Below are 27,066 nucleotides of genomic sequence, written 5' to 3'. Positions count from 1 at the left end.
TGACATCAATGTATACATTTATTTTAATTTTATTTTTTTGCATAAAGTAGATTCTTTGCATCATCCTTCATATTTGATTCCTTGGCTTGGACACTCAAGACGTAGAGAAAGTTCAGAGAGGTAAGAACATATCAGTGGGCTTCACCTTGTCAAATACGTCAATTCAATAGCAGAAACCTTTCTATATTAGTGCAAGTTTGTGTAGCTCTTGGCTTTTTACACTATCCAGTTCGGTTGGTCATGTTTGGTCTGTGGTCGGTACATACAGTCACACTTCCTAATTGCACTTGAGGTTAGTTCATGTAGAAAAAAGAAACTAGAAGCAGGACATGAATGTCTGCTCTTGTCGTTTGTCATTTCATAGGTCTCTGCAGCTACAGGAAGGCCACTGGGTCAAACAGAGCAGTCCTGCAGATCGCTCTCGAGGTACCTCTGAAGACGCATGCATCGTGGACACGAGGACGACTGGGCCTTGCAAGTTGCGTGAAACATTGCCTTACACTCTTTACACCTGAGTGGGAGACAGAGAGAGTGAGTGTGTGGAGAGAAAGAGCGGGGTGAACTGATCACCGAGTGAACACATCCCAATGTATTGAAGTGACAAGGGCCCTACCTGGCAGTGGTGTCGAACTGGAAGGGGAAGATGATGTCACCGGCATGACAGATCTGGCAGATGTAGCCCCTCTGGGTGCAAAGGTCACATTGTTGAACGTGGTTGGAGGCAAACCGGATCAACATATTCAAGTAGGCAACATATGTTCCCTCCGCTATCTAAAACACAACATGGAAAAATATACCATTTAAGCTTATTAACTACATCTACTTGGTTTCTGGTGATGTGGTCTTGCAGGTTAAGAATGTGTATTATTTCATTTAAAAAGTGAAATGACTAACAGGTAAGTAATGACTGTATATAGTAGATACCTGTTGTAAGTCCATGACACTGTAGAGATGGCTTGATTCTAACAGGTATGTCCTTAGGCCCAGTCTTGAGAAAAATAACACAATAGTTATACAAAGTCAATGAAAGCTTATGTGGAAATAATCAATGCATTGCCTTTTGGCCCAAGTCTAGATCACATAAAATAATGACCAGGGATGACTGGATTTCTCAGAATGCAGGATCAATATGATCCAGCTCACTTTGATAAACTTGCATTTGACCCAGTTCTGCAATACAAGAACAGCCAAACAAAAGTCGCTCACACACACCTGGTCTGAATATCCTTGCATGGCCCACTGCGGCAGGTGAGCAGGTAGTGTCCTACAAGCTGCAGCCTCTGTCTGAGACTGTGTGCCTGGGCCATGGCCTCAACATGCTCCCACAGGTTAGGGTTCAAAAGGTGAAGGTTGAGCAGGGGCTCATGTTCAACCTGAGCCAGCAGTTCGAGGGCCTGTCTGGAGACCTACATGTACACAACCAGGGCAAAGGACACACGAGAGCAGTTTAACAACAAAAACAAACAATATTGATCAAAGGAGAACAGGATTAGTTCAATGTCAAAGCAAAAAGATGAATGACAAAAATAGTTATTTTTCCATAGATGTGTGCAAATAAGAACAGGGTTCATACACACTTTGACAAGGAATTTCATGACCCAAAAATTGGCGGTGTCTCTATGTACGTGTAAAGAAATTAAGCGTAATGTGGTATAAACACTGGAAGCCACTGCTCTGATCCCATGTACCATCTCCCGTCGTTGTGCAAGGCACTTAACCCCCCGACAAGTGGAAAACCTGTTAGGCAACTGTGTAAAACACATGGTCAACCCTCAGGTTGGAGAGCTACTGGGTGTGCAGGCTTTTGATCAAACCCTGATCAAACACAGAGACAGTTTATCAAGGTCTGGTTGAGCAGCTCATTTCTCAAATGTGATTTGTTAGTGGGGGATAGGAATAAAAGCCCACACTCCCCCATTAGCTCTCCTGGAGGATAGTTGACCACCCTTTGATGTAAAAGATTGCAACATTTACAACCAAATACATTTTATGCCTTTAAATAATTTGTTCATTCAATATATATTAATGATCATATGGCTATGGTAGGCTACAAATCTTTTTATTCAGCAGAAGCAAGCCCACAAATTTTCTTCAGTCATATTTATCTTAGCTACCTTAGACGTGTTTACTTTGCAGTTTGACTAGCATCTATTGAGTTGCAATGTCCCATACATTGGATGGCCAAATCAACTTGAAAAGCAGTGCATTCGGAAAGTATTCAGACCCCTTGACTTTCCACATTTTGTTACGTTACAGCCGTATTCTAAAATGGAATAAATAAAAAAAATCCTCAATCTACACACAATACCCCATAATGACAGGGTGAAAACAGAAATACCTTATTTACATGAGTATTCAGACCCTTTGCTATTGATATCAATCTAAGATGGCGTAGCAGTCAGACGTCCTTGTCTTGTCCCATGTATATATCCTTTTGTTGCATTCTTTTAAATATTTTTCCTAAACCTCAACTTCAAAATATTCTCCTGCAACCCGCCTCACCCAATGTGGTGTGGATCTGTTTTTTTTCTAAAGTATTTCTATTTACCTCTAAACTGGAATACCTCAACTGAAGCTAACTAGCTACCAGCTATCAGTCAGCTAACCACTGCTAGCGGTCATCAGCTAACCTTTAGCTCGGAAAGCTCTCGCCAGTTCGTACAACGCATTTTAAACCAGAGCATACCGGACCGATTTTTCTCTCCAACTAGCCTGGAGCTAGCCCATGCTAGACCCATCTCCCGGCTAGGGCTCCAGGGCTTCTCGACGTCAATGCACGAGGAGGAAAAAAACAGACTTTCCCCCATCGCAATGTCCCTCTAAGGCCCTTATGCTAGCCCCGCCCTGCTAACTGCTAGCCCGCTAACTGTCTGAATCGCCGTGTCCCCAGCCAGCTCAACCACTCACTGGACCCATACGATCACTTGGCTACGCATGCCTCTCCCTAATATCAATAAACATTGTCCATTACTGTCCTGGTTAGTGATTACTGTCTTATTTCACTGTAGAGCCTCTAGCCCTGCTCAATATGCCTTAACCAACCATGTTGTTCCACCTCCTACATATGCGATGACATCACCTGGTTTAAACGTCTCTAGAGACCTGCAGTGCCTAGCTCCACTCCTACTCCCCAGGTGCCCTCATTTGTTGACTTCTGTAACCGTAAAAGCATTGGTTTCATGCATGTTAACATTAGAAGCCTACTCCCTAAATTTGCTTTAGCACATTCTGCCAACCCGGATGTCTTAGCCGTGTCAATTCTGGCTTAGGAAAACCACCAAAAACCCTGAAATTTCCATCCCTAACTATAACATTTTCCGCCAAGATAGAACTGCCAAAGGGGGCGGTGTTGCAATCTACTGCAGAGATAGCCTGCAGGGTTCTGTCTTACTATCCAGGTCTGTACCCAAACAATTCAAGCTTCTACTTCTAAAAAAAAATCACCTTTTCAGAAACAAGTCTCTCACCGTTGCCGCTTGCTATAGACCACCCTCTGCCCCCAGCTGTGCCCTGGACACCATATGTGAATTGATTGCCCCCCCCATCGATCTTCTGAGCTCGTGCTGCTAGGTGACCTAAACTAAACTAAGGTAAGTGATTAAAATTAATCACTTACCTTTGATGATCTTCATCTGATGGCACTCCCAGGTCTCCATTATAGACAATAAATGTTCGTTTTGTTCGATAAAGTTAATCTTTATGTCCAAATACCTCCTTTTTGTTCGCGCGTTTAGTCCAGTAATCCAAATGCACAAAGCGCGAGCACAAAGTCCAGACGAAAAGTCAAAAAAGTTCCATTACAGTTCATAGAAACATGTCAAACGATGTATATAATCAATCTTTAGGATGTTTTTATCATAAATCTTCAATAATATTCCAACCGGACAATTCCGTTGTCATTAGAAAGGAAAGGGAACGGAGCTCGCGCTCACGGCCGTGCGCAATAAACTAAAGGCTTTCAGCTGAGCCACCTGCTTTGAGTGGTCTTATTCTCTCCCCTTTCACAATAGAAGCCTGAAACAACTTTCTAAAGACTGTTGACATCTAGTGGAAGCCTTAGGAAGTGCAATCTATTTCTCAACAAAGCATCCTTCACTCATGCTGCCAAACATACCCTCGTAAAACTGACCATCCTACCGATCCTCGACGATGTCATTTACAAAATAGCCTCCAACACTCTACTCAACAAATTGGATGCAGTCTATCACAGTGCCATCCGTTTTGTCACCAAAGCCCCATATACTACCCACCACTGCGACCTGTATGCTCTCGTTGGCTGGCCCTCGCTTCATACTCGTCGCCAAACCCACTGGCTCCAGGTCATCTACAAGTCTCTGCTAGGTAAAGCCCCGCCTTATCTCAGCTCACTGGTCACCATAGCAGCACCCACACGTAGCACGTGCTCCATCAGGTATATGTCACTGGTCAACCCCAAAGCCCATTCTTCCTTTGGCCGCCTCTCCTTCCAGTTCTCTGCTGCCAATGACTGGAAATAACTGCAAAAATCTCTGAAGCTGGAGACTCTTACCTCCCTCACTAGCTTTAAGCACCAACTGTCAGAGCAGCTCACTGCACCTGTACATAGCTCATCTGTAAATAGCCCATCCAATCTACCTCATCCCCATACTGTATGTATTTATCTTGCTCCTTTGCACCCCAGTATCTCAACTTGCACATTAATCCTCTGCACATCCTACCATTCCAGTGTTTAATTGCTTTATTGTAATTACTTTGTCACCATGGCCTATTTATTGCCTTACCTCTTATCCTACCTCATTTGCACATGCTGTATAGATTTTCCTACTGTATTATTGATTGTATGTTTGTTTATTCCATGTGTAACTCTGTGTTGTTGTATGTGTCGAACTGCTTTGCTTTATCTTGGCCAGGTCACAGTTGCAAATGAGAACTTGTTCTCAACTAGCCTACCTGGTTAAATAAAGGTGAAACATTTAAATAAAAAAATATGAGACTCGAAATTGAGCTCAGGTGCATCCTGTTTCCATTGATCATCCTTGAGATGTTTCTACTACTTGATTGGAGTCCACCTGTGGTAAATTCAATTGATTGGACATGATTTGTAAAGGCACACACTTGTCTCAAAAGGTCCCACAGTTGACAGTGCATGTCAGAGCGAAAACCAAGCCATGAGGTCAAAGGAATTGTCCTTAGAGCTCTGAGACAGGATTGTGTCGAGGCACAGATCTGGGGAAGGGTACCAAAAAATGTCTGCAGCATTGAAGGTCCCCAAGAACACAGTGGCCTCGATCATTCTTAAATGGAACAAGTTTGGAACCACCAAGACACTTCCTAGAGCTGGCTGCCCGGCCAAAGTGTGTAATCAGGGGAAAGGGGCCTTGGTCAGGTAGGTGACCAAGAACCCGATGGTCACTTTGACAGAGCTCCTCTGTGGAGATGGAAGAACCTTCCAGAAGGACAACCATCTCTGCAGCACTCCACCAATCAGGCCTTTATGGTAGAGTGGTCAGACGGAAGCCACTACTCAATAAAACGCACATGACAGCCCACTTGAAGTTTGCCAAAAGGCACCTAAAGACTCCTAGATCATGAGAAACAAGATTCTCTGGTCTGATGAAACCAAGATTGAACTCTTTGGCCTGAATGCAAAGCGAAAAAAATCTATTTTAGAATAAGGGTGTAATGTAACAAAATGTGGAAAAAGTCAAGGGGTCTGAATACTTTCCGAATGTACTGTATCTACAAAACAGGTTTTAAACCTCATAATCCAAAAGAAAGGCAACATTCATATTTTTCCTAAAATTAATGTTCACTATTCACATATTATTTTGATTATTTTCACGATTCAACAAAATTGTTGTTGATGCAACGAACGAAACAATCGTTTCAATGAATGGTAAAACATTTTTTTTATCAACTTTGTATGGCCTTATTCGTGAGTTCAGTGGAAAGTTTTTTGGGGACATGATGACATGACGAAAACATTATTACAAGCTAATAATAGCTTACCACTTAACTACAGGGTATAAGATACTTTTGTGTATGTGGACACACCTTCAAATTAGTGGATTCGGCTATTTCAGTCACACTCATTGCTGACAGGTGTATAAAATCGAGCACACATCCATGCAATCTCCATTGACAAACATTGGCAGTAGAATGGCCTTACTTTAGATCTCAGTGACTTTCAATTTGGCACCGTCATAGGATGCCACCTTTCCAACAAGTCAGTTTGTCAAATGTATGCCCTACTAGAGCTGCCCCAGTCAACTGTAAGGGCTGTTATTATAAAATGGAAATGTCTAGGAGCAACAACGGCTCAGCCGCAAAGTGGTAGGCAACACAAGCTCACAGAACAGGACTGCGAGTGCTGAAGCGAGTAAAAATAGTTTGTCCTCAGTTCAAAACTGCCTCTGGTTGCAACGCCAGCACAATAACAGTTAGTCTGGAGCTTCATGAAATGGGTTTCCATGACCAAGCAGCCACACAAAAGCCTAAGATCACAATGCGCATTGCCAAGCATCGGCTGAAGTGTTGTAAAGCTCGCCGTCATTGGACTCTGGAGCAGTGGAAACGCGTTCTCTGGAGTGATGAATCACGCTTCACCATCTGACAGTCCGACAGACAAATCTGGGTTTAGCGGATGCCAGAACGCTACCTGCCCCAATGCAGTGCCAACTGTAAAGTTTGGTAGAGAAGGAATAATGGTCTGGGGCTGTTTTTCATGGTTCGGGCTTGGTCCCTTAGTTCCATTGTAGGGAAATCTTAATGCTACAGCATACAATGACATTCTAGACGATTCTGTGCTTCCAACTTTGTGGCAACAGTTTGGGGAAGGCGCCTTCCTGTTTCAGCATGAAACGTGCACAAAGCGGGATCTGTACAGAAATGGTTTGTCGAGATCAGTGTGGAAGAATTTGACTAGCCTGCACAGAGCCCTGACCTCAACCCCATTGAACACCTTTGGGATGAACTGGAACGGTGACTGGATTTTTATGACTATACAAACCCTAAAGAATAAGCTTTACCAAGGATGTGCTTTACCAAGGATGTGCTTTGACACAAATGTTAGCTCTGTGTGTGGTCCATAGACCCCGTGAGAGACTCACCTCGCGAGGCGTGAGGTCCCAGTTATGCACCATGCGGGAGGGTATGGCGATGGTGTCACCCTGGTGACAAGCGTCGCAATAGTACTTCCCTGAGAACTCGCACAGTCTGGCTTTTCCCCGGGAGACACCCACCGGCTTTGGACAACCTGCAGAGAAGGCGGTAATACATACTCGGTCTCTCCCAGTAACGGCATGGTAAGGGAAACTTAATGTTTACAAAAGAGTTGGCTGTTATTAGGTTAAGCTTTAGAGCTACCTGCACACTTGAAGCCCTGAAGGTCCAGCCCCTTCTCTGTGGGCACTGTATATAGATGGGCCAGCAGCACCCCATCCCCCTTCAGTCTATGCTGCACCAGTCTGTGGACGTTGCCCCATGCCCCAGTGGCTAACCCGGGGCTATTAGGCTCCCCGTTCTCTCCATTCTCCAGGTAGGAGTCCAGGACTCCCCTGATGATGCCCCTCCAGGCACGCGCCTCCTCAGGGCTCTTGGCCCTCAGCTTGAGCGTATCTCTGGCTGTTACGACCCTAAAGAAAGCCGGTCCCCCCAGAGAAACGTCTGGGACCACGTCCCGTATCCCCTCGATGGGGTGAGAGCAGCACAGTACCTTTCGCCCATCCTGTACCCGGAAACTGTTGAGAGTCTCCAAGGAGAGGGAGAAGACGAGAGGAGTCCAGTTGCGAGCCTCTGCGTCCTGGGATAGGTACAGCACCGCCTCCTTAATGGCGTCTGACTCAGGGACTGTGGGACGCGTCCAGTCTAGCTCAAGTGGCGGCTGCTGCTCCTGCTCAACCGCAGTACCCCCTCGCTCGGGACTGGTGGGTACGGAGGGGGACGAAGGGGAAGATTTTCGGGGCTCTTCCAGGATGACAAAGCTGTCAGTGGACTGCAGCACCTCTGAATGGTCGTCAAGGCGGTGCAACGGGCGGAACTTGCTGACGGCCTCTGCGATGCGGTCCACCCAGTCCTCTGCCTCGTCATGGTTGGTTGCCCGCAGGTGGAGCCTCTTCCCTGGGAAGGCCAGGTCGAAGCGGCCCTCGGCCGAGGCGACGCGGGCGTCTTCGCAACGCAGCAGGGAGCAGTTGTCACAGCAGGTGCGCTCCTCTGCGTTCAGGTAGAGGCGGAACTCGAAGGGCGAGAGCTCGCAGTAGTAGTCCCGCCACATGCCCACAGCGCCCCGCCGCTCCAGATGGCCCAGCTTCAGCAGCCCACGGAAAGGGTTGGACAGGCCTGAAAGAGAAGAAGAGTGAAAGAAAAAAGGGAGGGAATGAAAGAGCGAGTGAAGTCAAGGGCGCCATTGAAAAACTGCAAAACAGATCTAAAGTGAGCGGGCCTTATTTCTGTCCAGATAAAACTTTGCTAATGACACTCAAGTATAACAGGTTTTATTGTAACATGAATATAATTTTTGCACTGCGGATTCAACACATAAGTGTAATAACCCTTAGCCCTATACTATATGGATAGGGCTAAATTGAAATGTTTTTTACAGAAGAAATATTGACAGCATATGCATAACCACGGTAGCAAAAAAAGGGACCAGTTTGAAGTATACGGGAATTTGAAAGCTTGTTCTATTGCCAACATGACTGGCTGATTCTAAAATACGATTTTACAGTGTTAGGCTTTCACAATGCAATTCAAAGAAGCAGATCGTAATTTGTGAGCATAGAATGCATCTGCATTCAGATGTGTAAGTCTGCAGCAAATTTTCTTCACAATACAGAAAATGTTCTTCACAATACAACAAAGATACGCTCATTCTATATACCTTTGCACAGTATATTACATGAGTTTTATGATATGGAAATGTTAAGCGCACATTTGAACTCACAGGTGTTTGGCTGGCTTGTATGACATCAGTGGTATTTATTATCTTTCAAAATACATTGAGTCCTCAGTTTACAGCATTTCCCTCAGACAACAAAACTAGAGGTCGACCGATTAATCGGAATGGCCGATTTCAAGTTTTCATAACAAATCGGAAATCGGTATTTTTGGACATCGATTTGGCCGATTTTTTTTCTCTCTACACCTTTATTTAATTAGGCAAGTCAGTTAAGAACACATTCTTATTGTCAATGACGGCCTAGGAACGGTGGGTTAACTGCCTTGTTCAGGGGCAGAATGACAGATTTTTACCTTGTCAGCTCGAGGATTCAATCGTGCAACCTTACGGTTAACTAGTCCAACGCCCTAACCACCTGCCTCTCATTGCACTCCACGAGGAGCCTGCCTGTTACGCGAATGCAGTAAGAAGCCAAGGTAAGTTGCTAGCTAGCATTAAACTTATCTTATAAAAAACAATCAATCAATCATAATCACTTGTTAACTACACATGGTTGATGATATTACTAGTTTATCTAGCGTGTCCTGCGTTGCGCATTCGAAAAAGAACTGTCGTTGCTCCAACGTGTACCTAACCATAAACATCAATGCCTTTCTTAAAATCAATACACAGAAGTATATATTTTTAAACCTGCATATTTAGCTAAAAGAAATCCAGGTTAGCAGGCAATATTAAACAGGTGAAATTGTGTCACTTCTCTTGCGTTTATTGCACATAGAGTCAGGGTATATGCAACGGTTTGGGCCGCCTGGCTCGTTGCGAACTAATTTGCCAGAATTTTACGTATTTATAACATAACATTGAAGGTTGTGCAATGTAACAGGAATATTTAGACTTATGGATGCCACCCGTTAGATAAAATACGGAACGGTTCCGTATTTCACTGAAAGAATAAATGTTTTGTTTTCGAGATGATAGTTTCCAGATTCGAACATATTAATGACCTAAGGCTCGTATTTCTGTGTGTTATTATGTTATAATTAAGTCTATGATTTGATAGAGCAGTCTGACTGAGCGATGGTAGGCACCAGCAAGCATTCATTCAAACAGCAATTTTGTGCGTTTCGCCAGCAGCTCTTCGCAATGCTTCAAGCATTGCGCTGTTTATGACTTCAAGCCTATCAACTCCCGAGATTAGGCTGATGTAACCGATGTGAAATGGCTAGCTAGTTAGCGGGGTGCGCGCTAATAGCGTTTCAAACGTCACTCGCTCTGAGACTTGGAGTAGTTGTTCCCCTTGCTCTGCATGGGTAACGCTGCTTCGAGGGTGGCGGTTGTCGGTGTTCCTGGTTCGAGCCCAGGTAGGAGCGAGGAGAGGGACGGAAGCTATACTGTTACACTGGCAATACTAAAGTGCCTATAAAAACATCCAATAGTCAAAGGTATATGAAATACAAATCGTATAGAGAGAAATAGTCCTATAATTCCTATAATAACTACAACCTAAAACTTCTTACCTGGGAATATTGAAGACTCTTGTTAAAAGGAACCACCAGCTTTCATATGTTCTCATGTTCTGAGCAAGGAACTTAAACATTAGCTTCTTACATGGCACATATTGCACTTTTACTTTCTTCTCCAACACTTTGTTTTTGCATTATTTAAACCAAATTGAACATGTTTCATTATTTATTTGAGGCTAAATTGATTTTGATGTATTATATTAAGTTAAAATAAGTGTTCATTCAGTATTGTTGTAATTGTCATTATTACAAATAAATAAATAAATACAAGTGGATTTTTAATTTTTTATTATAATTTTTTTATTATAATTTTTTTAAATCGGCCGATTTAATCAGTATCGGCTTTTTTTGGTCCTCCAATAATCGGTATCGGCGTTGAAAAATCATAATCGGTCGACCTCTAAACAAAACATCTGCCGAAGTTGCCCAATTAGCAGGAGGGACGGGGCAACTTCTTGTCACGCACGGTGCTCAAATTCAGAACGGCTGTCAGTCAAAAGCCATGCAGATCTGAAGCGGAGAACCTGAGCGCTGACATTGTGTATAGCATGTTACTGTACAGCCACTGCGTTCCAATTTAGGCAAGTATCAAATCTGATTTGTCACATATACAACAGGTGTAGAGGTAGAACTTACCGTGAAATGCTTACTTACAAGCCCTTAACCAACGATGCTGTTGAGAAAATATTTACTAAATAAACAATAAAAAAATAAAAGAGTAACAATAAGAGACAGTGGCAGAAACACTATGTACAAGATAAGTACATAATCAGAGTCCAAATCTGCCATTTTCAACCCGTATATGGGCACGAGTGTAAAGGGCTACACATACTCCATCATAAGGAGGAAGTACCAGCAAGATAACCTATTTATAATTATCTGAAGTTGTAAGCAAAAATGAGGAAGCACATACCAAGAAGGTAAGACAGAATTCATGTACATTACTGATAGAGGCATTAAAAAGTTCATACTGTCAGGGCCTTGATATTTGTTTCACAATAATAGAAGTTCTGGGCCTTGATATTTGTTTCACAATAATAGAAGTGCTGGACTTTCCAATGACTCCTCATCATCGAAACAAAATGATTTGTTTCATCTTGCTTCTCTGAAACTACAAGTGTGACAAAAACCAGAATGATGGATGAAAACTAGGAACAATACTTTTGGCATGTCACCTCATGACCAAGGCCACTTATGGTGGTGGTTGAGCACTGGTTACAACAGACTGCATCACAAGGTGTTGTGTTCACGAAGTGATAGAAGTGGTGGTGCTCCTGGTTTTGGGAGCTTACCTATCTGCCTGCGGTGAACCACGCTGGGGGGAGACTGGGGCGTCTCGGGCTCTGGAGGGGGAGAGGTCAATCCATTCACAAGAGCTGGGCCAATGCCTAGTAAAGACTCATCGGGGGCAACCAGTTCCTCAAGGTGTGGCTTATAGATGTCATCCTCAGAGATCCAGGAGTGGGAATGCTGAGAAAGGGAAGACGGGTTTTACTTAGTGATGATTGGTGGCTAATTGAGCAAATCTTGAAATAGAATGATTGTTTCAGCATGTAACCATATAAATCCACAGATGCTTTATAATTTCGCAAAAACTTTGCACAATATGACTGCAAAGGTCAAGGAGCACTCAAAGAACTTAAGGTCAGGTCAACCACATGACGAGTGAGTCAGACTGAGTCTGATGAAGGGAATGAGAGGGAGACCGAGAGAGAAAAAACAAGAGATTCAACTTACTGTGATTGAGTCTGTAGACACCCTCCTGCTTTGCACACTGGTAGTACGGCATAGGTTTGTGTGGGCTGAAGGCGCAGAGGTGCTCTTAGCAGAATCTTCTGTCTTTTTCTCCTGTGGCGTCTCTGTGACAGGTAGGTGAGGAGTTGTCGCTGTACTCTCCACACAGTCACTGTGACTGGAGGGCACTTCAGTGTGCAAGTACACTTCGGAAGGGACATGGGTCTTAGTGGACGGCTCCTCCTGGTCTGACCCCACTGAAGCAGGGTTAGAGGAGCCAGTGAGGGGTGTGAATGGCCCCTGGGTCTCGCCGTCAGAACCGCTGAAGGCCGTATTCTCTGAGAGGTGGTCTGCACCCGGAGTGGAAACGTACGAATCCTCGTGCATGGAATCCTGACTGGAGTTGGTACTCTCCCTGAAGTCTGCCAGAACACTGCAGTTACAGAAAGTAGGAAATGTCAGAGGTCAACAGAAATCACCAAATGAAACGAGGGACAACATGTTATCTAACTATTTCACTAATTTCTGTACACATCGTTAGTTGAAGCATGTTGCTTACATCACCTTTTTTGGATAAAAGCATCTGCTAAATGTCTTTTAATGGTTTGGAGATTAACCATGGCTGTGATTCAAAGGGCCTCAATTCTTCAGACAGGCACACTGACCCACACTCACGACTTACTCTTTAAGAGGCCTCTTGGCATTGACATCGTTCTCCAGTCTGGCAGAGATCTCTAGGTCACATGGCCAGGGCTCCTTGTCTGGGCTCTTGGGGTCATGACCCTGCAGCAGACTGTCTGAGCTTAGGCTGGAGGAGAGCTGAGATGACCCTGTGGTGTCCAGGCTCAAATTAGAAGAATTTAGAGGGGTCCTACCCCCTGAAACACCCCCAATCACCCTCCCCAGCACCCCTGTCCCCCCATGCTGCACTTCGACCGTATCCGACCCGCCGGACGACAGTGACACCGTATCCCAAGAATCCTTGTGTTTGGTGAGACTGGGAAGGTCGACAGCGTCGGCCTGGGTGGTGGGGCAGAGGCCGGCCAGAGCCAGTGGGGTGGTGGTCCACTCGTTGAGCACGGCTGACTTGTACGAAAGGTTGAAGACCAGGGAGGCCAGGCCCTGGAGATAACTGAGCAGCACCTCACGCTCCTCAGGGTCCAGGAGCAGGGCGGAGGGCTGGTAGTGGGCCTGCAGGTTGGAGTCCTCACGGAATAGGGAGGCCAAGTAGCACTCCATCAGGCCGTGGTTGAGGGCCAGCCGCAGCCAGGCCCGGCAGCGACCCACGTCCGTACCCACAAAGCTCAGCTTCTCCAGCTCCGTGATCACGTCACTGAGGGGGCCAGGAGACATTAGAGAATCGTTTTATGTACAGTATACAGTAAACATTCTACACCATCTGATCTTAAACCTTTACTAATTGTCATTCTGCTTAACCACTAAAAACAGGGTATATGCAGGGTCCATGAAGTTTCATTTAAAGACTAAGACCTTTTTAACACACACCTGCTAATATTCCTCTCCAGAAAGAAGTCCATGTAGGCAATAATTATTATTAGGGCTGGCTCATATTATCAAGGTGTACTATTTTAGCAATGTAAATTCTCCTGGAGCCTAACGGATGTGGTAGCATAGCGGTTGACTATAGATGGCTGAACAACACTTTTCAAATCAGATGTGCCAGCGCTACACCACTTGATATTGTTTAGCCTAATAACATATATCGACACAAAGCGTTACAAAAAAATGGAGGTGCTGTTTTTTTGGGGACCGATTTGCCTAATGATTTGTCAACTTGCGCACAATCCCCCTGTCCTTGACATCCGGGCTGCTGCTGGCTCTTTTGCGTGTCTTGACCAGTCAGTCACGGAAATCGCAGGTCGTGCACAACACAAAAAAGCTCAAGGTGCGCTCTCCACTTTCCTCCGGTATTTATTTAGCAAGCGTGATAACACATCACTCCAGACACGCAAAAACGTATATAAAACGTAGCAGCCTATACACCTAAACATTAGTGATCTGACATTCTGTATTGCATGGAAACAAGAATATATTTCAGTCTGATCAACTGTAGGCAGCAGCAGCAGCTGCAGTCTAGCCTACTATGCGCCCTGTCCCTCTGGCAGGACTAAACAAAGCCGTGAGACACAGACGGTAACGTTGTGTAAGCTATTTATAATAATAATAATACATGTAATTTGTAAAGCGCTTCTCACACCTAAAGGCGCTGAAGAAAATATGGACTAATAAAAACAATCCTAACACAGAACATTGAAAGTAGACATTCAAAGCCATATACTGTTGTCGTCAGACGCGGTGGACAGGAGAACAGAATGCACATTGGTCCTTGAAAGCTTTTCTTATTAACAGCTCAGTCTTTAGCGGAGCCTTGAACGAGGCCAGAGACTCTGCAGCCCTGACACAATAGGATCACATTTGGTTTATATACAAATTTGGGCTAACTTGGCGACCTAGACTTTTTCAATCCAAAATGATTAACTGGAATCCATCAATAAACACAATAGCTGACATGGACTGTGAGTTCATGTTTAATTAGGCCTATAGTTGCATAGGGCAGGACTACACAATGCAAACCTGCATAAAGCAAGCTCCCCCCTATGAGTTTTATTGTCCAATCATGTTGCATTCTCTGTGCATAGGAAACAACCCTAGTCCTTCTTTAAAATATAATGAATATGAACAAGTACAAGGTTCCTGCAGTTTGACAGGGTTCTCATCCTCCCCAAGGCCAGGAGATTAAAAAAAAAAACAACATGTGACCGGATTAGAAAAAAACTCAGGTCTCATCATAGCCCATATTCAACCTTTTTAAAAACAGATCATGTCATACCGTATAAGGCACAGCGTTTTACCTTATTAGGTTACCAGATCAGGAAAAACTACAGGCGCCAGATTTTCATTTTCTTGCCACAACACTCCGGGACCTGTGGTGCCACCTCTGGCATGGGGTGGCCCATCAAATTCAATTTTATTGGTCGCATTCACAGATTTAGCATATGTTATTACGGGTGATTAGGCTACCCCAATGGACTAATCATTATCTAGATCAAACTCATGTAAGCGTCCAGAAAAGTTGACTTCGATAGCAATATCAGCTAGAATAATACTCAATACAATAACACTGAACAAACGCCTTGAAGTCAAATATCTAGCACTGTTACTGTATAAAATCCCTAACATCTGGAGAGCTAGGGTGTGCAGGATTTTGATCCAGCACTGCTCAAACACACCCGTGTCAGCATAACAAGGTCCTGTTGAGAAGTGGATTTTTACAATCTGGTGTGTTGGAGTGGGGCTGGGGGAAAAAAGGTCTACACACCCAGTAGCTCTCCTGGAGGTATTATGCTATAACAAGTTGAATAAATGAGTCCCTCATTCAGTGAATCAGGTATCAAATGGCTTCGAAGCTAGGTAGCTAAGCAGAGGTGCTCTAGACGGGCTTTTTCCAGTGGCCAAGTAACACGTGAAGAACTATTTCATCTAACATGTTCAGGAAATGCATGATGGATATTTTGATGTGCAACACATCAAAATAGGACTCGGAATAATCAAATATATTTTGAAAGATGAATGTGTCTGCATGTCTTTTGTGCATATTGGCTTAGGCTATATAATTTACCACCTGAGGAAGTGGGAACTCAACACACAGACTGCTAACTCTAAATATGATATTGTTGCTAGATCGCCATACAATTGATCCAACAGTACATTTAATGTCCTACAAAAATGTCCCATTAGACCTATAATGTTACTGTATAAGCTACTTGATTTATTCACCACAAATGGCACACTGTGCTCCATTGGCGCATCGTCTCAATCACATACTTCAATAGTGGTACTCTGTTAGTGTTATTTCATCTATATTGACAGTCGAGAAATAATTGTTATGCTCACATCAGGCTGAGACTCTCCTCTTTTTTAAGAACAGTAACAGTAGTTTTAAAAAATGGCGTCTTCCCGCAATTACATTTTCAGATGCTGCTCATGCACTTTGCTGTGTTACAAAGTGGGATTAAAACAAATTGAATTGTCCATTTTTGTCAACGATCTACACAATTTTTGACAGAGTATTCTAACATTTGCAAAAAAAATAAAACACTAATATATTTCGATAAGTATTTAAAACACCCGGAGTAATTACATGATATTGCTACCAAAGGTGCTCTTACAGCAGTGAGTCTTTCTGGGTAAGACTAAGAGCTTCGCACCCTTGGATTGTACAATATTTGTACATTATTATTTAAAACTCTGTCAAGCTGGTTGTTGATAATTGCTAGACAGTCATTTTCAAGTCTTGCCATTGATTTTCAAGTTGATTTAAATCACAAGGCCACTCAAGAACATTCACGTTCTTCTTGGTAAGCAACCAGTGTACAAAACATTAGGAACATCTGCTCGTTCCATGACAGACTGACCAGATGAAAGCTATGATCCCTTATTGATGTCACCTGTTAAATCCACTTCAAAATCAGTGTAGCTGAAGGGGGGGTTAAAGGAGGATTTTTAAGCCTTGAGACAGATTATGTGTGTGCCATTCAGAGGGTGAATGGGCGAGATAATGGATTTAAGCGCCTTTGAACAGGGTATGGTAGGAGCTGCCAGGCACATCGGTTTGAATGTGTCAAGAACTGCAACACTACTGGGTTTTTCATGCTCAATAGTTTCCCGTATGTATCAATAATGGTCCAACACCCAAAAGACATCCAACCAACTTGACAACTATGGGAAGCATTGAAGTCAACATTAGCTAGCATCCCTATGGCATGCTTTCAACACCTTGTAGAGTCCCTGCCCCAACTAATTGAGGCTGTTCTGAGGGCAAAAGGGGGTACAACTCAGTGTATATTTACTCAAAGGGCTATTCAATGTCTGCTTTTTCATTTTTACCCATCTACCAATAGGTGCCCTTTGCGAGGCACTGGAAAACGTCCCCGGTCTTTGTGGTTGAATCTGTGTTTGAAATTCACTGTTTGACTAAGTGGCCTTAGAGATAATTGTATGTGTGGGGTACAGAGCTGAGGAAGTCATTCAAAAAAATCATGTTAAACACTATTATTGCAAACAGAGAGTCCATGCAACTTAAGCACATTTTTACTCCTAGTCTTGCCGTAACAAAGGATTTGAATACTTATTGTCTCAAGACATTTCAGCTTTTCATTTTTAATTAATTTGTAAAACTTTCAAAAAACATAATTCCACTTTAACATTATGGGGTATTATGTGTAGGCCAGTGACCAAAAAAGTCTAAATGTAATCCATTTTAAATTCAGGCTGTAAGACAACACAATGTGGAAAAAGTCAAGGGGTGTGAATACTTTCGGAAGGCACAGCATTTTCATTGCAGAAAGCAGGTTAATGCACATTAACCAAATAATGGTTTTAGAACAAAAACATTTGCAGGAACGTTGTGTAGCCTAATCAGCGATGTAAGCAAAATTGCTCCGGTAGGAGGGCAATGTCGGGGTCGGAAATGTAGTGTTTTCTTTCAAATTGTATAGGCTACCGCGCTCTCTCTGGCAACAGCCCGTCCAATCACGGAACCTATGTGTATAAGGCATTTTTTTTAGGGTGTTATATTAAAAGCCAAGTATAGCAGGTTGTGAACTCTGCAAACTACGCTTCCACCCTGAGAAGGAGAACAGGAAATGACTAATATATGCATTAACAGAAATGAATGTAACCAAATGACAGAGATAAAAGGTACATTTACTAGGCTTAATGGTGACATACGTAATGGGGAATGTATACAAATAAACAAAGGGCAAACAATTCACAAAATGAAACAACTAATGTGCAAGAATTAGCGGGAGACAACTGAGCGCATTCTAGAGAGCCGAGTGTACGCATTCTGGAGAGACACGCCGGACAACCTTCCCCTTCCTGTGTCAACAATTTCAAATTATACTCAAGAAGCATTATATTAAAACATATTTCAGATGCTGTTCACTGACAGCCACAACTCAATAAATAAGCTAGGCTTATTGCCACACACTGCCGAAATTTTAGGCTTCCCAAATAGGCATAGGCCTAAGCGCTTGTGATTTAAACAACCCACAGCTGTTTTTTGTTTTTTTAAGCTAATGATCCACTGTGGCAAACTCATGCTCTCTGGTGAAGTCTTATGAATAATTTTTGTTTAGACAGTAGTTTTGGCAAAACATCAATTTACTTTAGGGGAAGCCAGCATCCGACCAGTGCACTATGCACCCACCAACTTTTCTTTCCAATTCGCAAGTGGTCTATACCAGAGAGCTGTATATAACGACGAGAGGACTCATGTCTCCGCCCTAACAATGGAAGTCATTGTCCCAAAGCGTAAAGGGAGGCAACAAAGTTCAAGTCTGCATATTAAGCCCATAGTAACTAGAGGTCGACCGATTAATTAGGGCCGATTTCAAATTTTCATAACAATCGGTAATCAGCATTATTGGACGGCGATTATGGCCGATTACATTGCACTCCACGAGGAGACTACGCGAGTGCAGCAAGGAGCCAAGGTAATTAATTATTATCAATAATTATTTGATGTTACATTTCTGTATTTTTTTGCCGTGGTTTTAACAATTAAGCAGCGGCACAATATAACGGAAACACTGTAGTCATGTCCATCACGTTTTAAAAACTGTTTAAGAACGCACTGACACCCTGTGTAAATGTGATTTTTTATACGCATTTATTGCAACAGAGGATATAAACATGCCATTATCTCAACTTCAACTTGTCATGCTTACAGCAACAGTCACATACAGACTGATCGCACCTACAGAAAGACATTCATACTCAAATGCCATCTCACTAAAGTGATTGAGGGTAGAGACACTGCACTAGAGGGGTCTGTAGGGTTATCTGTAGGGGGAAGTGTACTTGTTAGTGTACAGCTCCAGGCTTCCACCCACCTGTGAGTGACCGTCTTGAGAAGGCTCCAGAACACAGGCTGGGGGAGGGGTCCCCGGGACCCCCCTTTCCTGCCATGTCCTCCGGCCTTGGAGCGGACATATTTGCTCTTGATGCCGTGGATAAAGACGGCCTCCAGAGAAGAGCACAGCAGGTTGGCGTCGCCATCCTCGCTGGTTACCACGGCATCGGTCATCACGTAGCGCTTCTGCAGAGCCTTGAGTGACCACGCCAACTTCTCTTTGATCCACTAAAAAAAATGGTGAGATGGGTTAAATCAAAATGTACAGTGGTGGCTGACTAAATACTTTTTTGCCCCATGGTGTGTGTATGTGTGTATGTATATATATAAAAAAATGGTGAGGCCTGTAATTTTCATCATAGGTACACTTCAACTATGACAGACAAAATGAGAAGAAAAAAATCCAGAAAATCACATTGTAGGATTTTTTATGAATTTATTTGCAAATTATGGTGGAAAATAAGTATTTGGTCACCTACAAACAAGCAAGATTTCTGGCTCTCACAGACCTGTAACTTCTTCTTTAAGAGGCTCCTCTGTCCTCCACTCGTTACCTGTATTAATGGCACCTGTTTGAACTTGTTATCAGTATAAAAAACACCTGTCCACAACCTCAAACAGTCACACTCCAAACTCCACTATGGCCAAGACCAAAGAGCTGTCAAAGGACACCAGAAACTAAATTGTAGACCTGCACCAGGCTGGGAAGACTGAATCTGCAATAGGTAAGCAGCTTGGTTTGAAGAAATCAACTGTGGGAGCAATTATTAGGAAATGGAAGACATACAAGACCACTGATAATCTCCCTCAATCTGGGGCTCCACGCAAGATCTCACCCCGTGGGGTCAAAATTATCACAAGAACGGTGAGCAAAAATCCCAGAACCACACGGGGGGACCTGGTGAATGACCTGCAGAGAGCTAGGACCAAAGTAACAAAGCCTACCATCAGTAACACACTACGCCGCCAGGGACTCAAATCCTGCAGTGCCAGACGTGTCCCCCTGCTTAAGCAAGTACATGTCCAGGCCCGTCTGAAGTTTGCTAGAGAGCATTTGGATGATCCAGAAGAAGATTGGGAGAATGTCATATGGTCAGATGAAACCAAAATATAACTTTTTGGTAAAAACTCAACTCGTCGTGTTTGGAGGACAAAGAATGCTGAGTTGCATCCAAAGAACACCATACCTACTGTGAAGCATGGGGGTGGAAACATCATGCTTTGGGGCTGTTGTTCTGCAAAGGGACCAGGACGACTGATCCGTGTAAAGGAAAGAATGAATGGGGCCATGTATCGTGAGATTGAGTGAAAACCTCCTTCCATCAGCAAGGGCATTGAAGATGAAACGTGGCTGGGTCTTTCAGCATGACAATGATCCCAAACACACCGCCCGGGCAACGAAGGAGTGGCTTCGTAAGAAGCATTTCAAGGTCCTGGAGTGGCCTAGCCAGTCTCCAGATCTCAACCCCATAGAAAATCTTTGGAGGGAGTTGAAAGTCCGTGTTGCCCAGCAACAGCCCCAAAACATCACTGCTCTAGAGGAGATCTGCATGGAGGAATGGGCCAAAATACCAGCGACAGTGTGTGAGAACCTTGTGAAGACTTACAGAAAATATTTGACCTCTGTCATTGCCAACAAAGGGTATATAACAAAGTATTGAGATTAACTTTTGTTATTGACCAAATACTTATTTTCCACCATAATTTGCAAATAAATTCATTAAAAATCCTACAATGTGATTTTCTGGATTTCTTTTCTCATTTTGTCTGTCATAGTTGAAGTGTACCTATGATGAAAATTACAGGCCTCTCTCATCATTTTAAGTGGGAGAACTTGCACAATTGGTGGCTGACTAAATACTTTTTTGCCCCATGGTGTGTGTATGTGTGTATGTATATATATATATATATATATATATATATATATATATATAATTACTCTGTTACTTCCTTTCAGCTTCCCTTTCACTAAGGCAACTACAATCATTCTCATTTTAAATGACAACCTGAAATGTAGGCCTATTAATATGGAAATCAATGTAGTCATAGGTACATTACATAACTTGGTGAAAACCTCTGCATAAAGAATCAAAAAGGTGAAAGGCAGTGGGACATTACATTGCTTCCATTATGGCAATCAATCAGATCCAACATTTTGTCACGACGACAAGGAACGGCCGTCGGCCTTGGGTCAAAAAGTTGTGCAATGAAGGTGGTAGGGAGCAATATAGTTTTGCAGCATCATATATGATGCAAAATGCTTCATAACGGCTGGATTTCTAAAGTTATACATCTTGAACACTTGATGAGTGACATGCAAACATTTTGGGACTATACCAATGGACTAATAAAACAAATATCAAAATAGTTTTTGGGTGGAGATTTCCTTTAACATACAGGTGCAACCATTTTACTCACATATGTGCCTCATTATTTTGTTGTGCGACCTGCGCCTAGGAATTTTTTACAAATAATTCACCCAGGTGATAATTGTTGCAATGATAACTTTACCACAGCCTCTGAGTGCCATGGAAAATACACTGAGCTCAGATTATTAATCACGATTGTAATATTAAAGAAAACTGCTTGTTACCTCGAATATTTTCATTGTGCTCCTAAATGTCCGTATGGTGCTCCTAAAGGTCTGCCTACACTAACTTTTTCCACTGGTGCTATCAACTTTTTCAGTTGGTGGCACAAGCACATGGTTTGGTCTGCTGTCATCAAGGCAATGGGTAAAGGGTGGCTACTTTGAATCTCAAATGTAAAATATTTTGATTTGTTTAACACTTTTTTTGGTTACTACATGATTCCATGTGTGTTATTGCATAGTTTGTCTTCACTATCATTCTACAATGTAGTAAATAGTAAAAAAAAACGAGAAAAACGAATTATCTTTGAAAGACAGGGTCCTGAAAAGGGGATGTTTCTTTTTTGCTGAGTTTATATGCTATCTAACCAATGTTTATTGACTTGATAATTCACATCATTCTTAGCTAAGTGGTATAGTCGTTGCGTGTTCTCAATGGACATTGTTAATTCTGGCTATCTACTCTGATTTCAGAGTACTCTCGTCTGAGTGTGCCAGAGCGCAGAATAACTGTTGAATTTACGAACGCTCAATGGTTGAATATGGCCGATGTCAATAAACATTGGCAAAAAAAAAGCGTAATTAAATTGTTGCCAGCAGGACAGTTACCAACGCTCTGGATAACATGAAAACAGCTCTGCTAGGGCGAGTAAAATGGTCAGAGTGAGGTGTGCTCTCATTTGAGTCTGGAACTAGTAAGCTAGCCAACCTTAGCTTAGGTGCTTGACTGCCGTTGTGAGGTCAGAACGCTCGGACAACCCTAAACCTCAGCCAGAGCGTCCAGTGTGTGCGCTCGGAACACTCCGAGAGCGAGCGATTTACGAACGCCCAGAGTGCACTCTAGATTGAATTTACGAACACACCCGAAATCGTAAAAGGTCTAGCTAGTCATTTGTTATGCTAACAAGCTAGCAAGAGGTTGCATAGCAACAGCATCAACTTCCAGTAGATAGGCAAAGCGCTAGTAAGCTCAACTGAAAGGATACCCTTCGTTTACAGTATACTAAAATTATCTAAAAGTATATAGTAATTTAGTATGGGTATTTGAACACAGCTCAGGAGTAGCTAAATGTGTTTGTTAATTAAACGGTCACTTACTGTGAAACTGGCAGTTATTTGCTTGACAATCACCAGCTAACAAAATGTCATGACCGCCACAGCCCTAAGTGGGCTAACATTCCACAGGCCACAATCAACAGCCTGATCAACTCTATACGAAGATGTGTCAGGCTGCATGAGGCAAACGAGTGTGTGTATTGAATTTATTTCAATTGACTGTTTTCCTTATATGAACTGTAACTCAGTAAAATCTTTGAAATTGTTGCATGTTGCGATTATTTTTGTTTAGTATAATTTGGACCATGCACAGGCTATATACTCATTTTGGAGTAGAACTGAGCTTCTCAGTCCTTCACCACAATCATGCCTGTTAGACATTTTGCAAGAGGAAACACTGCAAGTCTGTACAGTAGAGTATAGTACACATTACAGTAGCGCACAGTACAATGTACTGTAATGTACTCTACCGTGCTGTCCAAACGTGTGAAATTTAGGCTATTTCAGATCTGGTCCGAACTAACAAAATGTGTTCGTTTGGGGACGGAGCTCATTACAATAATAGCCAGTGTGTATAATAATACCCAACTTTGCAGAAGGATATTTTGCCCTTTGTGTGCCTATTCAGGGTTACATGACCATGAAGAGAATGATATAGCCATAATTACGCATTTCTGTATAGCACAGATCAAGGACCTGTGATGTAATTATGTTACCATAATGCCGTTACCGAATGTAAATCCACTTCACCTACTGTAGTTCAATAACCAAAATATATGTATTTTTTTCAAGCTCAAGGTGCCATGTAATAGCTGACACCCCATTCTTTCTGCAGATATCTTTGAATCTTGATTCAGTGCAGATATTTGACAGAGTTTTTGGAAAATGTGGTTGATTTTTTAAATTAGTGAGATTTTACTATAATTCTGTTACCAAACGCATCTCCAGTTCATCCAGTAAATGTGTATTTGTAAAATGTTCTGTGTAAATTCTTCAAAGATGTCCATGTGCATAGCGTTGTATGGTTTGTTAAACTTTGAAAATCAACAGGTTTGGTTTGGCATACATTTCAAAGTGAAAAAATCTGAATCAATGTGTAATGCATCCATGTGTCACTCAAACACTAACAAAGTAGGCCCTATGTGAGAGATATCTGATCATCTTTTCAGTGTTAAGTGGAAGTGGTTTATTGAATTAAACAGGCTATTTACAGCAAAAGAGGTTGAGCCTACCTGCTTGACATCTTCCGCCTCTGGCCCCATATCTGGGGTCTGTGTGGCTAGCATCGTGCCTCCAGGGATGTGTTACTCTCACATGACATGCTGTGACATACAAATAAGATATCCGCTGTGGTTATACTGGCAAAAACAAGCTGAACCAAGAATAACTCACTGAAAAATACATTGTCAGTCAGTTCTGCAATTCCCAGCCCCCTTTCTTCTCAATGTAGGTGACACTTGACATATAGTGCTTTCAGAAAGTATTCAGACCCCTTGACTTTTTCCACATTTTGTTATGTTACAGCCTTTTATTCTAAAATTGATTAAATAATCGACCCCTACCTCAATCTACACACAACACCGCACAATTGAAGCAAAAATAGGTTGACGTTTTTGCAAAATAAAATAAAAACGCAATATCACATTTACATAAGTATTCAGACCCTTGACTCAGTACTTTGTTATTAGATCGGGTTCAAGTAAAGGCTCTGGCTGGGCCACTTAACGACAATGAGACTTGTCCCAAATCCACTCCTGGGGTTTCTTGGCTGTGTGCTTAGGGTCGTTGTCCTGTTGGAAGGTGAACCTTTGAACCAGTCTGAGGCCCTGAGCGCTCTGGAGCGGGTTTTCATCAAGGATCTCTCTGTACTTTACTCCGTTCAGCTTTCCCTCAATCCTGACTAGTCTCAGTCCCTGCCGCTGAAAAACATCCCCACAGCATGATGCTGCCACCACCATGCTTCACCGTAGGGATGGTATTGACCAGGTGATGAGCAGTGCCTGGTTTCCTCCAGATGTGACGCTTAGCATTCAGGCCAAAGAGTTACATCTTGGTTTCATCAGACCAGAGAATATTGTTTCTCATGATCAGTCTTTTAGGTGCCTTTTGGCAAACTCCAAGCGGGCTGTCATGTGCATTTTACTGAGGAGTGGCTTCCGTCTGGCCACTCTACCATAAAGGCCTGATTGGTGGAGTGCTGCAGAGATGGTTGTCCTTCTGGAAGGTTCTCCCATCTCCACAGAGGAACTCTGGAGCTCTGTCAGTGACCATCGAGTTCACTTCTCCCCTGAATGCTCAGTTTGGCTGGGTGACCAACTCTACGAAGAGTCTCGGTGGTTCCAAACTTCCTCCATTTAAGAATGATGGAGGCTAATGTGTTCTAAGGGACCTTCAATGCGGCATAATATTTTTTTGGTACCCTTCCTCAGATCTGTTCCTTGACACATTCCTGTCTCGGAGCTCTATGAACAATTCCTTCGACCCCAAGGCTTGGTTTTTGCTCTGACAAGCACCATCAACTGTGGGAACTTTTTAGACAAGTGTGTGCCTTTCTAAGTCATGTCCAATCAATTTAAATTTACCACAGGTGGACTCCAATCAAGATGTAGAAACATCTTAAGGATGTTCAATGGAAACAGGATGCACCTGAGCTCAATTTCATAGCAAAGGGTCTGAATACTTATGTAAATGTTTTTTATTTTATACATTTAACAAAACTCTAAACCTGTTTTTGCTTTCTCATTATGGGGTACTGTAGATTGAGGGAAAACATTATTTTTTTTTTGAATAAGGCTGTAATGTAACCAAATGTGGTAAAAGTGAATGGGTCTGAACACTTTCTGAACGCACTGTATTTAAAGTAAGCAAACACAGACTAAAAGGGCTGTGACATTCATTGACATTAATAGAATCTTACATCTGCATTTTCGGTTTGAACTGAAGTAGCCTATCAGTGAGTGGACACTTCAGAGTTTAGGCCTAGATATTAATCATACGGTCTGCTGAGGTTTTTGTTGAAGGTAAGATATGTAGCCACAGAGCAAAAATGACACCGGTTCACTTCCTGAAAGAACTGGAAAAACGGAACGTCCAGTAGTACTCGTACTCATGAGAACATTACCGTGTGTGTGTGTCAAAAGCTGTGGCTTGATCATTGGATTCCTTGCTGTGTCCATCTAGCTACGTTAACTACAGTAGTGCACAAAAACAACATTACTTTATTACTCCTAAAACTCAATGCCCAATGTTTACGTCTCCAAATCAGCTTGAGAACCCCCAGTATTGTCGTCTTAAAGAGATGTCAATAAAAAGCCAAATATACAATATACATACAAAACGATGTATATTTGCCAAGAAATATAGATAAAAACATAAGGAACATCGCGTATCTAAGTTAGCTAACTTACATACCGTGTAATTGAGTTGTGCAACAGGCGTCGTTAGCTAGCTATGTTTAAACAGAAAAGAAGCGAAACAAGATTTTTTCCCCACCGCTTTGTTGTTCTTGTTTGACTCCTACATGGACAGCAACATTGTCTCATGATGTCATTTCTTTCACACGTAGATTCCTTAGCCTAATACAGAAAGAATAGTCGACTCGGACGTGTCTTCGATCTTCAACTAACGTTAACTCAGATTCAGGTTAAACTCAATGAGAGAACAAATGCATCACGGGATATTATTTTTTTTCTTCTGTGGGTTTTATGGAGGACTACAACCCCCAAAGGTGCATTGCCGCCACCAAATGGACGGGTTTAAACCAAAACAAGATAGAAAGAAAATTCATACGTAATAGCGAAACTAACTTAATCCACCCAAATAAAAATAGTACATTAACAAACCAGAACAACAACTTATTCATTCTTTCAAATCTTCATATCTTCTTTCTCAGGCTCTAGGACTTGAGAGAGTGGTACTCCTTGTTACAATATTCCATGTAACTCCTTCAAGGAGGAATCTTTCAGCCCCAGGAACCGCTCCGCCGCATCCACAATGATTTCTATCTTCATGGATCTTCTCTCCACCTTGGTAGTGCCATTAATCCCCATAGCTATAAAGACCACAAAATGCACCTTCTTAACCTTTAAAATATCAGGATCCTGCTGGTGAAAGGCAACCCCTGCAGCCTGCAGTGAAGGCCTGTCCGCCACCATGGGCTTTTCAGGTGCATGATTCAAACCCTCAACCCTTTTAACAGTTGCTGCATATGAAATGCTCTGGACAGCCCTGACTTTGGACTCCTCATTCTCTTTCATCCTTGTGGGGCATTTGAAAGACGTAGCTTCATGGTTCCCACCAGAATTGCAACATGTCACATTTTCATCACTTTTATAACACATGATATGATCTT

At 42.7% G+C, this 27,066-nt stretch overlaps 1 protein-coding gene across 2 annotated transcripts; it reads right to left on the bottom strand.

The window, feature by feature from the left end:
• Positions 1 to 26,384, bottom strand: LOC139541960 (pleckstrin homology domain-containing family M member 1-like). Of its 2 annotated transcripts, none has more exons than XM_071346896.1 (12): positions 26,127 to 26,384; positions 23,948 to 24,037; positions 19,050 to 19,297; positions 12,815 to 13,465; positions 12,136 to 12,565; positions 11,691 to 11,868; positions 7,345 to 8,316; positions 7,089 to 7,234; positions 1,213 to 1,406; positions 925 to 988; positions 614 to 771; positions 1 to 511 (listed from the first exon to the last, which is right to left on the bottom strand). In XM_071346896.1, exons 2-12 carry the CDS (start codon positions 23,999 to 24,001, stop codon positions 394 to 396), a joined length of 3,213 nt encoding a protein of 1,070 aa, XP_071202997.1. In that variant the 5' UTR covers positions 24,002 to 24,037; positions 26,127 to 26,384; the 3' UTR covers positions 1 to 393. The 2 variants fall into 2 exon arrangements, with proteins under 2 accessions (XP_071202997.1, XP_071202996.1); XM_071346895.1 differs by having other exon boundaries at positions 26,208 to 26,384.
• Between the last annotated feature and the right edge of the window lie 682 nt (positions 26,385 to 27,066).

Source organism: Salvelinus alpinus, chromosome 17 (assembly GCF_045679555.1).
Source record: "Salvelinus alpinus chromosome 17, SLU_Salpinus.1, whole genome shotgun sequence".
Lineage (NCBI taxonomy): Eukaryota > Metazoa > Chordata > Actinopteri > Salmoniformes > Salmonidae > Salvelinus > Salvelinus alpinus.
This window is presented reverse-complemented; position numbering and strand designations above follow the sequence as displayed.

Coding starts and splice junctions, on each gene's coding strand:
- LOC139541960 (XM_071346896.1), bottom strand. CDS start 24,001: ATGCTAGCCACACAGACCCCAGATATGGGGCCAGAGGCGGAAGATGTC. Junction 1,407..7,088: donor GGGACCTCACGCCTCGCGAG/GTGAGTCTCTCA, acceptor GTGTACATGTAG/GTCTCCAGACAGGCCCTCGA. Junction 989..1,212: donor TGCAAGGATATTCAGACCAG/GTGTGTGTGAGC, acceptor ATTTTTCTCAAG/ACTGGGCCTAAGGACATACC.